We start from the raw sequence: 19,008 nt of genomic DNA, 5'->3' as shown, positions 1-19,008 counted from the left end.
TTTAGTGAACATAATGTTTCACTCACAGGGGTTTTACCATGACAATCAGGATATCTGATCCTGTCACTGCAAAAGTACAACAGACACTGCCGTATTTCCTAAGGCAGAGTACATTACCCTTTGCAAATTGAAAAGTAAGCTTTTACAATGTAGCAGTTATGATATGTTTCTGAAACATAAAGATGTAGACTCAAGTTCAGCCTCTACTATTAATCTCCTCTGTCATATTTATCCACTTCTTTTATGTCTCTGAACTTCTTGACGTCTTAATATCCTTACCTTTAAAACAAGAGAAATGAAACTCATCTTCTAGCATTGTTTTGGAATGAAATGAGATAATATAGGTAGAATGATTGGCACATGGCCTGGCACATAATAAGGGCACAGCAAATAACAGCGGTGATAGCAGATGAGAAGAAAGAAGCAGGACTCTTCCACTGTTTTGAATTTGTATGACAAAAAAACAACCCATTTAAAATTTTTAAAGAAATGTTAATATGAAACTTCTATATCTAAGTTGCAGCTTCCTGCTGCTCTGAGAGGTCTGAAAGATGACTGCCCAGAGTTCTCTCTCTCCCTCTCTCTCATGGGAAGGTTTCCATCTTGCCCAGTGAAATAAGAGTAAGAGATGTAGATGACACCAATACCTTTCTCCTTGTTGTAACTGCTAGAGGTCATTTTTGTGAATTTCTAAGCACGGTTAACTCTAGACTTAGAATACCTCAGGTTAGGGAAGGTACAGGAGTATGTTCCTTTGCACAAATTTCTATTTTACAGGCAACCTGGCTCCTTGAACAAAACAGATTCCTAGGACATCCTAGGACAGTTATGGCTAGCCAGGGTTTGCCTTCTTAAGTTTCACTCTGGTAAAAAGGAAAAAACAAAGAAAAGAAAAAAGAAAAATTATTTGGAGTCACTGAAATAGTAAATAGTAAATTAGAGTTTCTGGATCACTGGGGTAACTAACATCTGGCACACTTCTGCTTCCATATCACTAAAGTACTATCAAGAAATCTGTTGCTACTTTGGTCACAATAGAATAAAATTTAGTAAATTTCTCCTTCCACCCCTTGAAAGATACTCCCTCCATGTACATAATTACTTATAAGGAATAATTTATATACAGTGTATAAGGATTGAGGAAGAAACATAGCCACATAGGTTCAATTTAGACATAAAATGTATCTACCTCTTATTGCCAGTTGATTTTAAAAAACAAAAATATGTAATGCAAATCTCTGAGTCATACTTATATATAAAATAAGGATGAAATTATTGAGGATTTACTAACAATAAATAGCATGATTTTGGTGTTATAAACAGAAAGCATTATGCAGATTTTTTAAAAAGATATCACACTATATTTTGGAGATCCTTTGTCACAGAAAAAAAAGAGAACTGATAAAAGGACAAATAGCACAAAGAAATTGTAGTGTTTTTTTTTTTTTCTCCCACTCTGGCATATTTAGAGAAGTCAACCCAAAAGCTGTTATTGCATACTAAAATTATGAAGTCAATCATTAGCTAACCTTTTGAGAACCTCTTTCTCCTCAACATATTATGTGTATAATTCCTAGTAAGGATAGTAGGCTAACAGCTATACAATAAATATTTGTCATATAAAGAACTACAGAATTTATTTATATTTTGTGAGTTACTAGAGATTTCTTATAGCAATATATTTTCTTCTCAATAATGAGTATTAAACTATTTTTCATTGAAGACATAGGAATTACAAATGCAGAAATGTATGCTTTTGCTTAGAAAAGTCAGATGAGGAGGTGACAGGCTAGCAACCCGGAGACCCAGAAGACTCCTATGAGAACCACTGGCTCGGAATATTCCTATATTCTAACACATTTCCACCAGTTTTAAGTACTTTCACCATAAGCATCTTTGCTGTAGACATCTTTGCCACAAGCATTTTTGCCACAAACATTTTACCATATATCTGGCTAGAAGGCAATTTTACCATAAAAGATAAAATAACTGGCTAGTAGTTTGGTTTGATATATACAACAACAACAAAAAAATCATGACAGATGACAGTGATTTACCCCAAAAATTGGTTTCTCATTTTGAAACATACTAAATTGGGGGAGAAAGAGGCTGAGACGAAGGGCCTGACAAGCTCAAAGTTGAACCTCCATTTCCCGCAGAACTTTGGAACATCTACCAATGGACATGTGACAGTAGGCCAAGGGCACACAGTGTCTACAGGTTTCACAACGCAACACAAATCTCAGTTATAAATAGGCATCCTTGTATTTGGGAACTGATATCTCTTTTAATGAAGGATAAGCGTTAGCAAATAAGAAAAAGTGTGATGCTAAACAAAGAGACTAATCAACAAGTTTTTAAAAAAATGTCTAAAATATTATGAACAAAAGACTTGGAAGGTAAGATCTTAGGTACAGCCCACAAAATAAAATCAGTTATCTGTGCAGCATTGCCATGAATCTATGCACATTTTCATTGTATTTAAATATTTTCTATTTCACAATACAGTCTTTAAAATTTTGTTATTTTATTTCTCCTGTTATATTATGTCCTTTTAAATTCCCTTTTATTTTTTTTTAATTGTATCTTTTATAACAAAATTGCCTTACAGCCAGTTAGTTATACGGCAAAAATGCTTGTGGCTAGCTGTCTATGCGAAAGATAGTGATGGTGAAAGTATCAGACATGATCTTCAACACTTTCACATCTAAGCTTCCATCTTCCATTGCTTGGTTCACTGCAGTGGCACATTAACTGGTCTTCCTGCTTCTACCCTTGCCTTACACAATCTGCCCTAAACAAGAGAGGGTTACTGACCTTCTCATAGGCAAGGGCTGAGTGTCCTATTGCCTGTGGTAGGGAGTGGAGCATCTGCTAAAATAAGAGTGCCTGGAGGTAGCCAGCACGTGTGCAGTTCCTCCATATAGGAATGGAGAAGTCGTCTTCACTCAAGGAAAATGAGTCAGGCAGGATGCTGGGATCCTTTCTGCTTTGCCTTTCCTAGAGACCTAGGCTCTATCTGGAACCTCACTGGATTTTCTCCATCTAACAGGAGCAAGACCCTCAGTAAGGAACTGATACTTCATCCTTCCATGAGGGCTCATGGTCACCTCTGTGAATCTCACAGACAAATAGCCAGAGGGAAACACAGCTGCTGTCCCAAGTATTACAGGAAGTCATTTGCATCATGAGTTTGGGTGGAACACTTCCAGGTTTTGACTGTTTTCTTAGAGGGATTGTCTCAGGGTGGTTTCTGCTCCGGAAGCCAAGTAGGAAGGGATCTCTTCCACCCTTCCTCCCCGCCCTCCTCTCCTTTCCCTTCCCCTTTTCCTGACATTCTGTCACTCACACTGTGGCCCATCAGCTGGCCCAGAGGACTGCAACTCTGCACATGAAAGTGGAAGAGATACTTCAAACTGAGACACCTAGATTCTCACTTATTTCTGGGACACTAGAAAAAAAGGCAGCCTCGGCTTCAAAGCCACATGCTTTCTGAAGCAAGAGGGAGCAAAGAGCCAGTGGAGCTTGGAGTAATTTCCGGAATCAGAGAGAAAATGGGCACTATTTAAAAATCAATGGAATCTATACTAATTTATAAGTAAACAGAGAATATTACCAATCAAGTTTATCTCAAGACCCCTGGACCAGAAATCCCCACAAAACCCATTCCTGAATTTCCCCTCACACCTCATCCTTACATGTGTACCTGTTAGATCTTATTCCACCTTGAGGAAAGGAGTTAGAAGGGCTGGGGGGTGGAGGGGGCGGGATTAATGAAAAAGAAATTGCTGTGCTGGCAACTCCCCCAAGGATCTTTTTCTCTCTTCTCTCTCACAGCTGCTTTCTTTGTGTTCTCCTTCGGCTTCCTTTTCTCTTTCTCTTTCTCTCCTTTTATCTCTTCTGTCTCGTCCATTCCCTCACCTTCCCCACCTCTCCTGCCACCTCTCATCATCATTCACCCTGTTTGTTTTCCTCAGCGTTGTCATATCTTCCTTCATTCACTACTTATGTATTTATGGTAGTGATGACGTAGCGATGTCCTGGGCTCCATTCCAGGCTCGGGGGTGCACAGCAAGAAAGACACAGTCCCTGCCCCCATGGAATTTATATTCCAGTGAGGAACTGAAGTATAGGAATGAAAAGAAGTAAACAGATAAATAAATAAAGTAATTGCAGGTTGTGGTAAGATTTATAATGGAAATAGAAATCACTAGATAAAGATAAAGGTAAGAGGGAAGCTGGGGTGTGTCATCTAGATCTGGGGCTCTGAACAGCTTTTGTGTCATGAATGCTTTTGGAGTTTGGTGAAACTTCTGGATTCCTTCTCAGGGTAGTCTTTTAAATATATAAAATAGAATGAATGGAATGATAAATAGGACAAGTATACTGGAATATAGTACTAATGACACTTCTCGTGGGAGTCCACTGACCCCAGATTGGATTCTTTGTAGGACAACATAAAGAGTTTGGATATTGTTTTAAGTAGAATGGGAAGTAATTATAGAGTTTTAATCAGGGGAGTAATAAAGTATGATTTATATTTTTAGACCGCTGTTGTTAATGTATGGAAATACATTTCATGTGGCTAATAGTGAAAGCTGAGGAATATTTAGGAGGTGGCTACACTGGTGTAAGAAAGAGATGATCCTAGCTTGGACTCAGATACAGTGACTACGGAGGAAACTTTCTAAAAGAATGTCTGTGCACAAAGGAACACGCATACCCTGAAAAGAGAAGAAAGAGACTGGAAAGGAAGAAGCACATAGGTCTCTTTTCTCTTCCTACTTTTCCAAAGCCTCCACTTAATCCTTTGAAGATTTGCTTAGTAAAACACATTTAGTGAGCTCCTTCTGAAGCTTGTGGCCAGTAGCCCACAGAATATGCAAAAAGTTTTTTTTTATATACTTACTTGAAGCAAATATGTTTCCAGTAAACCTTAAAAGAAGTTGTTCTCCTTCTTTCACTTGGAAATGGCGAGATGGCTCTGGAGGACCACTGAACCCTTCCAAGCGCAAATTCCTAAGCACCTGGTTTAAATCCTTAGCAGGCACCACTAAAATAACGACTCTCTGTGGGTTGTCTTTCTCATGATACAGCACAACGCAGGCAGTGGTGCTGAGCGTGGCTTCCTCCAAAGACTTGACGAAAGAAACCAAATGGATGTTGTCCACCATGGAAGACAGGTGAAGCACGATAAGCCTGCATGGAAGGAAAAAAGAGTGAGCAGAGGGAAGTATCCAGTCTCAAAAATACTACTAAAACAAATCCCTCTCCCTGGGCTGGACCACCCGTCACTTAGTCATTCTCCAGAAAACTGCCTGTAAGCGCCCCCTCCCCTAGAACAGCCGCACATTCACAAAGACAAACTGATGCAGGCGTGTAAAGCCAGCCCCCTTGGTACTCACGCTTCAGAGCTTCCCTGAGGTATCAGGCTGAGCCCAAACCCTAGTTTTTCCCATTTCTTCCCTTGCCCTGCCTGCTTCTTTCCTTCCCTTACAGGAGTCACCTGATAGCCCTCTCTCAATGAGTCACTCACATTCTCATCTTAATCTCTTTTTCTAGGGACCCTGACCCAAGACAACTGTAGATGTGAGCTTTTCCTTTATGAGATAAAAGCTATCTTTGGACATATGACTGCCCTCTCTTTATGAGTGTCTACTTCTTGTGAACCTTAAAATTGTCTAAAACTCCTCTCATAATGAGCTGTCTAGAGAACATGGAAATGAGAAAGCAAAATCAGGACACTGAAGTAACAAATTCAGTTTCTATATGCATAGTTAGCAGATGAGCATAATATGAACAGTTAATTACTATCTCCATGGAATTTCAGCAATGAAGGTGCTATTTTAAAACTATTTTGGAGTTAGAAGAAAGCTGTAAAAATAAATCTAAGTTAAGAGTGGTTTCCAGAAGCACTTATTAAACTATCATGAATGAAATTACAGATAGCATATTCATGTCGGATCTAGTTTGCATTTTTAGCACACCCTAAAGGACAATCCATAATTCTATTTGAGGAACAAAAAATCTCGTCCTATGATTGTGCTTCTGTAAACATCAATTATGAACCATGAGGATATCATCTCATCAACTGGTATTGTTTACTGTAGTATTACCTCTCTAAATGGTCACACAATTCAAATGATATCAAGCCACTCTGCATGGTTCTCACCGCAACCCCGTCAAGCACAAACCAACCACTATCTCGGCTTCTGAATCCCAATAATTTCAAAGATTCACAGGCGTTGTTCCCAGGTTTTCTTATGGAGGTGCTTTTTGTCCTGTATTGCAGTAGCAGGAGAGAAATTGGTGAAATTTGAGTAGCATAAATTATATTTAATGCATTCATTCTCTTATTAAGTGAATAATCCAATAACAATTCATTAAGTATATGCTATGTGCCAGTAATTATGTTGTGCACCAGGAGTACAAAGATAAGAAATATATTGCTCTTGCCCTACAGAAGCTCACAGTATTAACAATATGAAACAGTTACAGGCCAAGGAGATCTGTGTGGCAATGATGGGAATGTATAGGGTTGTTTAACAGCAGAAGAAAGGTGCTTGGGAAAGCTTGCAAAGTGGAAATGCTAATACCTGAGATGAGCTTGGGAGAATGAGAAGCATTTTACTACTGGCAAAAGAGCTTTTTAAAGGACTCCAAACATTAATAAACTCAATAACGTAAACCGGATGCTTCAGGATAGCCAAGACTCGTGGTATAGCAATCATTGACTCTGGAGCAATCCTGCCTACTTTCAACTTCTGAGTGGCTCTGCTTTGCCTCTAACTAAATGTATGACCATGGGCAAGTTATTTGATCTCCTTGTATCTCAGTCTTTTTATTTGTATCATGAGAGTAATAATACTATCTATATCATAGGGTTAAATGTGTTAATATTTGTAAAGCACTTAAAATTATAATAAGCATAAATGGTATCGATAACCTCATCCTAACTCCTACAGCAGACATGGTCAATTAGTTTCTCATACAGTTCTCCCTCTTGCTTAACCTGCCCACCCAGAAGCTATGAAAGAGGCAGTTGCGTGTACTATGTGATACTTTCCCCAACCAGAGCTGATTTTACTAGCAGGAGACCAATTTCCAAAACCCAGACAATGTGATTCCTTTCTTTGGAAGAGCCCAGAGATTGTAACTTGTTGTCCTGGCTATGAAAATGAATAAGCAGAGAGGTTGTTAAGAAAGGGGAAACAGAGCAGATGCTAAAAGAGAAAAGGAGAAAAATCAAGATGAAAGAATCAATGTAGTCTTATAGCTGGAGAAAGCAGCTATTATAGCCTTACAATAAACTCTTCTTTTCTTAAATTCACTTGAATGGATATCTGTTTCTCACAACTAAAAGAAGAAAAATCCTTGATCCTGAACAGCTTGCTGGAAAAACCTAAACAAAACCTGGTCTAATGGTGCTACAAGCCACAAGAGGACAGAACCATTCTAGCGAGGTACTCAGAATGAAGATGCAAGTGTGAATCCCACATCTTTATTTGTGAATAGAATTTGTTACGGTTTTAAAACTACTTTAGTTTCACAGGTTGAGCTGTCCTGTGAACCAAAGATTAGGAAATGAGCTAGATTTTAAATGTCTACTCTGAAAACTTTAGACTAGGTCGATCAACCAGATTAAAATCAGGAGGACAGGGGAAAACAGAACAGTTTTTGGCTTTTGGTTTATAACCACAAATATGGTAAATTTTTTAACCCTTGTAAGTTAATAATTTATTAACACAGGAAGTTACATTCATACTGAATTGAGAACTTTGGTCATTTACTAGAAATTGACTTAATTATATGTAATTTTTTTTTCTGTTAACAACTCTCACATTTTTTCTGCTCATCACCTAAGTTTTCCATGAAGACCTACGTGTTCTCAATTGTAATGGGGCTGACCCTACTCCCAGGTGTAGGTGGGGATATAATCTGAGCCAAATAGTGCATTTGGCATTCATTTTGCCAAAAAAAATCCAATTTCCCCTCATTCTGAGCACGATAGGGTCGTACTTCCTTGTTGCCTGTGGTTGAGTGGAGCCATGTGACTAGTTCTGGTTAATGAATAGTGAACAAAGTCATTTTGTCATTTTCAGGTTAAGCATTTAATTGCTAGTGCGGGTCTATCCAAAGCTCTTTCTTCTACCACCATGATAGCAACCAAACAGTGGGAGCCCTTCAGCTTCAGTCTAGGGGTGAGGATGACCAGGTAGCAGCCTGTCTTTGGTGAAACAGGTTATTGTTATCATACCATAAACTAGGCTGGTCTGCCCCAGTACTTCCTTTTAGTCTCAGTGATCTGTTCAGTGACGGGTTTGTGACAGATTTGGCGTAAGAATAAGACCCAGGCTTTTACGTATACTCACAGGGAATAAAAGATTCTTCTTTTCTACTGAACTTGTGGTTTTGATGATGTAGCCATATTGCCAGCATGAGGAATAAGCATGTTGGAGAATGGAATTGCCACAGAGGAAGGCAGACAGAGAAGACGAGAGACTGGGCTCTTTCTAGTTCAAGAAAGCTATTAAGATAAATACATTTCCAGATTTTTAATTTACATGGACCAAAGAATTCATTTTTCCTTGAGCACTTTGGGTTTGCATTTCTGTCACTTAAAGTCAAAAAAGTCCTTAATGATATAAAGATCAAATTTGGACTTTATTTTTTTCCAGTTGAAATGCAGCTGACATGTAACATTGTGCAAGCTTAATATGTACAATGTGATGACTTGATACTTATATATATTGCAAAATTATTACTGCAATAAGGTTAGAGAGCACATCTATCACCTCAAATTTAGACTTTAATATGATAAGAGATACAACTCATACTGAAATTAAATAATTTAGTGGCGTCCTTATTTATCTCAGCTGTTCTTAGCAGCTCTGCAACTAACCTCTTCCTTTCATGGATGCTATTAGCAAACTTTGACAACTAGTGTTGCCTGGTAGTGGATAGCACGTGATCATACAACACAAAAGATGACATTTTTATGTACTAATAGTTCCATAAAACATAATCAACCTTTATTAGATCAATTTGTTTATTTAGGAATAACTGATTTTGCTATTTCTTGAGTACAAAACTCTCTCCATGTCCAAAATTCCAGGCATTAAGGGAATATGATTGGCCCATTTTGGGTTAAATATTCAGTTATAATAGGGACATTGAAGAACATGAAAGCTCCCATTAGAGCCACATGGATAGAGAAGATAATTTCCAGTATAATTACCCAAAAATAAAGTGGCAAGATAGACAAACCAACAGGTATCTACTCCAGGCTGCCTTTTTCACATCTAACAGTGTCCTGATGCCTTTAATGCCACAATGGAAAGACATGCAGAAGATTTTTCCTAAGATAAAAATGGTCTGTTCCAAGGTACCTCAATATTTTGTCTCTGTAAGTAGAAATAGACATAATAGGAAACTTTTCAAGGAAAGCTTTGTTTGTTTTTTAGACTATATTTTTAGTGCAGTTTTAAGTTCACAGCAAAATTACGAGGAAGATACGGAGATTTCCCATGTATCTTCTGCCCCCATACATACATAGCCTCCTCCATGATCAACATTCCCCACTAGAGTGGTACATCTGCTACAGTTGATGAACTTATATTGATACATCATAATCACCCAAAGTCCATAGTTTCAGTAGAGTTCACTCTTCGTGTTGTACATACTGTGGGCTTGACAAATATATAATAACATGTATCTATCATTATCACATAGTACAGAGAATTTTTAGGGTCATGAAAATACTCGCTACCCCAAAAAGTCTGTGTTCTTTTTGTTCATCCCTCTCCAACACCAAACTCTGAAAACCACTGATTTTTTTTACTATCTTCATAGTTTTGCCTTTTCTAGAATGTCACACAGTCTGTATCATAAAGTATGTAGCCTTTTCAGATTGGCTTCCTTCACTTAGCAAAATGCATTGAAGATTCCTCCATGTCTTCCTGTGGCTTGTTAGCTCATTCCTTTTTGGTGCTGAAACACATTTTATTATATGGATGTTATTTATTCATTCATTCACATGCTGAAGGACAGCTTGCTTGCTTCCAAGTTTTCACAATTATGAACAAAGCTGCTTTAACATCTGTGTGCAGGTTTTTGTGTGCATATACATTTTTAACTCCCTTGGGGGAAATACCAAGGAGTGCTATTGCTGGATCATATGGTAAGATTATATTTAGTTTTTTAAGAAACAAACAAACTGTCTTCCAGAGTATACCATTTTGCATTCCCACTAGCAACAAATGAGAATTCCTTCTGCTCCCCATCCTCACCAGCAATTGAGGTTGTTAGTGTTCAGGATTTTCGCCATTCTTCTAGGTATGTAGTGGTATCTCCTTGTTGTTTTCATTTGCATCTCACTGATGACATATGATATGGATCATCTTTTCAAATGCTTATTTGTCAATTGCATCTCTTCTTTGGTAAAATGTCTATTAAGATTTTTGGCCCATTTTTGAATCAGGTTTTAGGAGTTCTTTGTATATTTTGGATAACAGTCCTTTATCAGATGTGTCTTTTGCAAATATTTTCTCCCAGTTTGTAGTTCATCTTCTCATTCTCTTGACATTATCTTTCCCAAAGTAGAAGTTTTTAATTTTATGAAGTCCAGCATACCAATTATTTCTTTCAAGGGCCATGCCTTTGGTATTGTGTCTAAAAATTCATCACCATACCCAAGATCATCTAGGCCTTCACCTATGTTATCTTCTAGGAGTTTTATAGTTTCGTGTTTTACATTTATGTTTACATTCTGAGTTAGTTTTTGTGAAGGGTATAAGATTTGTGTCTACATTCATTTTTTCACATATGGATATTCGCTTGTTCCAGCCCCATTTGTTGAAGAGACTATTTTTGCTCCATTATATTGCCTTTTCTCCTTTGTGAAAGATCGGTTGTAGATCTACTTCTGGGCTCTCTATTCTGTTCCATTGATCTGTGTGTCTCTTCTTTTGTCAGTACCACACTGTCTTGATTACCATAGCTTTACAGCAGGTCATGAAGTCAGGTAGTGTCAGTCCTCCAGTTTTGTCCTTTTCCTTCAATATTGTGTTGGCTATTCTAGGTGACAGTTTCTTTTTGATTTGGAAAATTAAATTCATCCTTGCTTGGCTTTCAAATCCACAGGTAACATTACATGCTTTTGCATACAAAGGTATATAATGAACTAAAAATATTTCCAGTATCCTATTTCCATATTTAATAAATGTGAAAAATCATATTTTCTCAGTAAGCATTTGCTTCAAAATTTTGCTAAACCCATTTCACTCTATTGAATGAGGTTAACCTATGCTGACAGTATAGTACTGGCTGATCAGTACAAAGAAAAGTATGGCATGTGTGGCTTTACTTCTTATAAAGCTACTATTTCTTAACATAAAACATGGTGATTGGAGTTGATAGCACTGCGTTGTATAGTTGAAATTTGCTAAGAGAGTAGAATTTAAATGTTCCCACCAAAATGTTTTTAAAAGATCAGTATGTGAGGTGATGGATGTGTTAATTAGGTAGATGGGTAGATTGAAGGAATTTTTCACAATGTATCCATATGTAAAATCACTGTGATCTATGCTTCAAATATTTTTCAATGTTATTTGTCAACTATACTTCAATAAAACAAACAAATAAAATAAATAAATAAATAAATAAATAAATAAATAAATAAATAAATAAATAAATAAATAAAATGACCTTTTAGGTGGAATCTTTTAAATATTATAGATTACATTCACAAAACACAAGATTATAAATAACAAATTGAGAGTAAGTAATCTAGGCCTCTCCGTCCCTAATATTAAACAACTAGATCCTGATAAATATACTTTTTAATGCATTTGGGGGTGGGGTTTGAACTTAGCAGGAGGAATGTTAAGGGAATGTCTCAAATTCCCCTCCAAAACATGAGTGCAGCCAGGGTTGAATGTCAGGGAACAAACAGCCAGGAATAATGGGATTACTATAAGGACAAATTCTTTTCCAATAACTTAGATACAGGAGAATAAAACTGTAAGTGATAATCAAGTGAGCAGAACAAAGAACTGTGATCCTTGAGATCCTCATCATAAAAGGTGAACTTGAGATCTTGACTGAGACTCTCAAGGAGGCTGAAGTAGTCCCAGGGAAGTAGCACCTGGTTCTCAGCAAAGACAGAAATAAATGCCATCTGGAACAAAGCAGCTCCTTTTATGCCTGCAGGAATCTCATCTATATGTGATCACAAACAAAAGTCCCCAAACAAGTAAAGAGGTAAATACCATAGATCACAGTCGGCAGAAGCAACAGGCAACACCCTCAAAAACTACACTTCTTAGAATGAGTAGCTACCAAATGAAAACAACTATGTATGAAAAGTTTAATTAGATAAAGAATAGTCTAAAAATAAGCAGTCAGCAAGAGACTATCAAGAATGATGAGGGATATCTGGATATGAGCTACAAAGAATCTTAAGATGTAAAAAATATAATTGCTGAAAACAATAACTCAACCATAAATTAAAAGTGTATTTTAAAGTATATAATATTTGTGGCACTTGAACTGAAATGTGAAAACAGTACACAGGATATAGCATTTACATATAGACACAAGAAGATGGAAAATGTAAAAGAAAAGAAAAGAAATATGGAATTTAGAAGGGCATGGTCTAACATACAACTCACTGGATACCTAGAAGAATAGAGTGCATAAAGTGGAGGTGAGGCAATATTTGATTGGAAAACATATATTAATTTTTCATAAATGTGAAAGGACAAAATTCCAGTTAGAAAGCACAATGTATTATATTCACAAAAAGTTTTTAAAATTCACATCTAGATACATTATAGAAAAATGCAGAACACCAAGTACAAAGAAAAGATCTTAAAAGCAGCCAGGAAGATAAAGCAGATCACCCGTCAAGTTATGAAAATCTAATTTACTGAGGTCTTCACAGCAGCAGTAGTAAAATCCATAAACAGTAGCATAATATCACCAAGGAAATGAAAAAAAAAAAACAATGTAAATCTAGAATCTTACGCCAAATGTGGTAGCAGGTCTCCAAAGACACTCCCCATGCCTCTCCAATATTCATGTCCTTGTGTAACACTTCCCCACAATGAACTAGGGTCAGCTCTGTGACTCACTTCCATCAGTAGACTGTTATAGAAGTAATGATCTGATAACAGGCTTAGGAATTAAGAAAGCCTCACAGCATCTGCTTTTGTACTTTTGAAAGTCCTGATCCTCATGTCAGCAATCCAGCTACTCTTCTGGAAAGAGCACATGACAGAAAGAGGTGATATGGAGAAGTCAGGTGGAAAGAAAGAGTCCTTGGGACTCCTTGGAGAGAGAACAAGGCCCAACCACTTCTGCATACCAGCTACCACTGCCAAGCCTCCAGACGTGAATAATGCTATCTTGGACTTCCCAACATCAGACACTCTCTTACTGCAATGCATAACAGACTCTAAAAAGATAAACAAAACAACCTTCCAGCTGAGGCCCCAAACAAACTACAGAATCATGAGAACTAGTGAAGTGGTTTTTTGGGGGAGTATTTTGATATGAAGAGATAGGTAACTGTAACACCGAGCAAAATTCTATTCAAGGAAAATGATATGCAGACAAATGGAAAAATGTCTCATGTTTGTAGACTGGAAGAATTAATATTCTGTACTACCCAAGGTGATCTACAGATTCAATACAATCCCTATCAAAATCCCAATGGTATTTTTTACAGAAATAGAAAAAAAATTTCTAAAATTCATATAGAACCAAAAAAGATCCTGAATAGCCAAAGCAATCTTGAGCAAGAAGAACAATGCTGGAGGTACCACAAAGCTACAGTAATCAAAACAGTGTGGTATTGGCATAAAAACAGACATATAGACCAATGGAACAGAATGGAGAACCTAGAAATAAATCCACACATCTATAGTCAATTGATCTATGACAAGGATGCCAAGAACACACAATGGAGAAAGGCTATCCTATTCAATAAATGGTTTGGTGAAAACTGGATATCTGTATACAGAAGAATGAAATTGGACTTAGACCACATACAAAAATTAACTCAAAATTAATTAAATGCATAAACATGATGACTGGAAGGAAAAACAAAATTATCATTGCTTAAAGATGATGCAAGAATTTACATAGAAAACTTGAAGGAATTCTCAAAAAGAAAATATTAGAAATAATGAGAAGATTTAGAAAGGTGGCTGGCTTCAATACCATTGTAGAAAAATCCACTACATATATTCATATATGTGTGTGTGTATATATATATATATATATATATATACACACATATATACATACATATATACACACACACATATATACATACATATAAATATATATATCCCCAATAGAGAAAACCAAAATTTTGAATATTGTTAATAGTAGTCAAAACTATAAAGTATCTAGGAATAAACCTAGCAAAGCATGTGTAGTACATGTGTGGAGAGTCTTATAACACTTCAATGAAAGACATTAGAAAACTACACTGATAGAAGCATATATTGTAGGAAATAGATTAAAAGACTTAATATGCTAATGATGTCATTTTTCTCCAAACTGACCCATATGTCACAGGCAATTATTAGCAAAATCCCAACAGAGTTTGTTCTTGTGGACCTTAATAAACTGATTCTATTTTATATGAATGGGAAAGTTTCAAGAAAAAAAGAACAAAAATTCTCCTAAATAAGAAGAATGTGATGTGATTTACCTACCATATATAGACTTATTATAAAGCCTTAATAATTATGATGGTGTTAGATTGGCTCAAAAAGACTGACCAGAGGAACAACTCAGAATAAGGAAACTTGTTATATGACAGAGGAGGCATTGCAGGTTGTTGGGGAAAGAATCATTCAATGAATCATGCTGCTAAAACATTACCCGCATTAGAAAAAAATGAATTCCTACCTCACACTGTATATAAAAGCCAATTTCAGATGGCTTGAAGACTTACATGAAATTAAAGTCTTTAAAATTATAAGATAGCAGAGAAGAACATTTTTATAATTTCAGGAGATAGAAGTATTTTAGGACTAGACAAAAAGCACTAATCATAAAAGAAAAGTATAATAAATTTGGCACATGAATATAAAAATAAAGGCCACAAACTGGCAAAGGATTAGCATTGAGAATATAGATAATCTTATAAATCAGTGTAAAAAATTAAAAAATTAGCAAAGAAATTAACAGACATTTCACATAAGAAAACACAAATGGCTAACAAAAGACATTATGAAATATGTTACCTTCATTGTGATCAGAGCATTACAGATTAAAACCAGATGAGACCCATTTTACACCTATTTGATTTTCAAAATTATAAAGTCTGAAAATATACAAAGCTAGAAAAGATAAGGGGCAAGAGTGGGAGTTTGAAGTTTAGTTCTACCAGTTCATAAAACTTGTGAAATTGTACATGTGCATACCCCCATGACTCAACAAGACTTCTGGGTATACACTCTAAAGAAGTACTTGTAGTGAAGTACTTTGAGTGAAGACTAATCATAATAGTACTATTTGTATTAGCAAAAATTGAAAACTACTCAAATGTCCAGCAGTAAGAACATTGATAAGTGAAATATGAAATTATTCAACAGAATATTATATAGAAATGAAAATGAACTTTATCCAACTATAAATGAAAGGGCAAGACCATAAGACCATAGTAGGGTGTCATTTTCACAAACAGCAAGCCAAAGAAGACATTGTATAGGGATGAATAAAAACGTATGTGATAAAACTAAGAATGAAAGAAAAGCAAAGGAATGACTTAAAATTTCCAAATAGTGGTTAACTTTGGTGAAAATGAAGAGCAATTATGTTAAGGAGGCAAGAAATGGAATGAGGAGCCAACTAAGGAAATATTATTGTATTGATGTTATCTCATTTCTGAAGTTATGTGGTAGCTGTACCAATTTGCCCATTTTAATACTTTTTGTGATATGATGCATATATTGTACAGGTATTCTTGTATACGACTCACATACTACATTTGAATAGATAACCTTAAAACCAATAGCACTATGTAGAAATGGCATTTTTCATGCAAAAAAAAATTTCCCATCTAACTCTCAAACATATTTTATTGCATAATATGGAATACGTTTCTATTCAGTAAATTAATTTCTCCTTCCATTACTGTCAAGAAATCTTTTCTGGCTCATAATTAAGTGACTCATTTTTTTCCCCCGAGAAATCATTCACACATGTAAGAATGTATTGCAATAAAGATCTTTTATTCTTTATATTCAGCCTATGTTTTTGCCTCAAATTGGTTTTATCTTTTCGTTTTATGGGGCATGGATTGCTTCAGTGTGTTTCCATTTCCACAGAAAATGTTCAACTGACATTCACCCTTTGATGAAAGAATGTTAAATAAATAATTCATATAGGTTCTCATTTGATCGTTGTCTGCTCCACTGGATAGGGAAAATGCATCTCCCATTTCTAGCACTAATAGCAACAGAGCATATTGTAACTTACCAATTTAGTATTGTCAGAAAGTATAGAGAATTAATAGCACAACTTACATTTCCACAAATTTACTCATTAATATATTTGCTTCACCGAATTCAACATGGCCAGCTACTATGCTGCAATTACGCTGAGTGAAGATAGATGGGAGAGGGAATATCCTAGCATTACAGCATGATAGAGGATGTTCACAAATAGGGCTGCCACAAAGAGAGGAACAGTCAGTCCCTCCCCGAGATCACAGAGCGTCTTGACAGATAGGGAAATATTTGAGCTTCAGCTTACAGAATAAATGAGAGGTCTTCAGCTAAACATGGTAGAAAAAGGGTTTCCTAGCAGAGAGATCATGTACTAAGGAAGGCAAGGAAATGGAGGAAAAAAACGAAATTGGACCTTGGCCAACGGAATCAATGACAAATGGCAGTCCTAGAACACTGGACTAAATGTCACACACACACACACACACACACACACACACACACACACACACACACAAATTAGAGGAACTCAAAAAGTGGAAAGAAAATCCCCTAAATCTGGGGGGAGGGGAATTGCAAAAAGCTAGGATTCTCTTTCCTCCCTAGGGAACGTGAGGGACTGATTCTAGGAACCCTCCCACTCTTATCAGGCTGTCCCTACCCCACCAACCATGCACACACGCCCGATGTTGGGGGTGGGGGGGCTGGAGTTTAACACTCACTCAGGCACATGAGATACAGCCTCCAACTGTTGTTAGCTGGAACTAACTCACTCATAAAACTGGAATCCCCAAAGGGCAGCACTGGCCATGAAATAAGAAACAACAAAAACAACCCAAATCCCACTGAATGTTAGCTCAAGAAAGCACCAGTGAAGCACACAGAAGCTCTCTGCGTGGAAGGGGAGGGGAGGAGGAAAGCTGATCTGATCAAAAATTATAATCAATACTTGGAAATGAATTTCTAAAGCTAAGAGATACGGAGCGGAATTAGTGATGATAGGCATTTTACTAGATGACACCATGCTAACAGGTATCATAGTTAATAACATCATGCTAATAGGTGATCGAATAATCCAAATGAGAAATAAAATGTAACTGTTTGCAATGATTAAAGGAATAAAAGAAGAAATAGAAAGCATACTGATACAGGGGTAACTTGGAAAAAGGTTTTTAAAATACAGCAATAGCCTTTTAGAAATGCCAATTCTAATTATTAAAATAAGCAGCTTAAACTGACAGTAAAACTGGTAAAATATATAATAAACCAAAGGAAGTCTTTACAAATACAGCATATAAAATATTTTTTAAAATATTAAACATTAAGATTAAGATGGACAATGGTATAAGTTATGTTTAACCCATCTATATTTATTTAATACAACTGATGATTTTATTTATATAATCTTTTTGTCATCATACTGTTTTCTTGTTTTCTTTCTGTTATCTTTTTGCCATATGAACTTTACTTTGTCTTTTTCTTTTTGCTTTTATATTATTTATGTTCAATTCCAGATTTTTGAAAATAAGAATGACTCTCTATTCTTGATTTCTTAAATTTTATTTTATCAAATCAGCCCATTAATTTTATCTACTGATTTATTGTAAGAACATGTGAGTAGCACATTTTGTGAGCCCCTGTATTTAAAAAAAAAACAAAACACTTTTTTTTAGATGAAAACCCTTCCCTTTGAAGGTTTTAGTCCATTTTTCCTTGATATTCACTGCTACAAAGAATGAAACTGGGACTAGACTGATTTTATCCTTTTTACTTAATCTATTTCTGCTGAATGGATGCTTATAAAATGTATGTTTTATTTAAATGTACAGTTTAATTTGCCATATTATGTCTAAATATGGGATTTTTTCATAAATTTTGAAATCAGACTTTCTAACTCAAAGTTTTAATCAACATCAGCAAATTACATTTAACTACGCCTTTGATTATTGCTTCTTTTACGGTCATTTTGGTCTCTTTTTCAATGGTTCTTGTAATTATTAGGTTACATAACTTCAGATGAGTCCTTATCATACTTGGTGACTTTTCATCTCAGCTTGTAATCTTTGTGTCTCATCCTGTTGTCCTTTACACTTCTCCTGGTCTATCCTGATGGCTTTCTGTTTCTTAGAAATTTTGCTTACTGGGTACTACCAAACTTACAAAATAGATTTCTATAATATTCTCCAGGTAACTATAATTCTCATTATTCAAATTACTGTGAAATGTCAGGATGATGTCCTATTTCCTTATGTCTATAGTTTTTTGTTGTTGTTGTTGTTGTTATTTTTGTTCTTCTTTTGAAATCTTGGTGTTGATTGGTATTGATTTTTTTTCCTTAAGACATCATGGAGAATTTGGATTTTTTTTCCTATCTTTGAATGAATATTTGTCCACCCACTTTTCAGTTTGGTAGCCACTTAAATCTCTTTCACAGATCTAGAGGGCAGATCCGTGTGCATACTTTCTAAACCAATTTTCAGTGTCTAGTCATTTTTACTGAGTATAATTTCTCTGGGCAGAGGTGTAACCTTCTCCTATCTGT

General features: G+C 35.9%; 1 protein-coding gene across 1 annotated transcript in view; it reads right to left on the bottom strand.

Moving 5' to 3' along the window:
* DTHD1 (death domain containing 1) overlaps window positions 1-19,008 on the bottom strand; it is a 61,656-nt gene that overhangs the window by 29,639 nt on the left and 13,009 nt on the right. Inside the window, exons 6-7 of the mRNA XM_006191178.2 lie at window positions 6,117-6,281; window positions 4,910-5,199 (exon numbers count right to left, since the gene is read on the bottom strand). Coding sequence (XP_006191240.2) covers window positions 4,910-5,199; window positions 6,117-6,281 — 455 coding nt within the window. The remainder of the gene's footprint in view (window positions 1-4,909; window positions 5,200-6,116; window positions 6,282-19,008) is intronic.

Source organism: Camelus ferus, chromosome 2, assembly GCF_009834535.1.
Source record: "Camelus ferus isolate YT-003-E chromosome 2, BCGSAC_Cfer_1.0, whole genome shotgun sequence".
NCBI classification, from domain to species: Eukaryota; Metazoa; Chordata; class Mammalia; order Artiodactyla; family Camelidae; genus Camelus; species Camelus ferus.
Note: the sequence above shows the minus strand (reverse complement) of the source record. Positions and strands in the feature narration are given on the sequence as shown.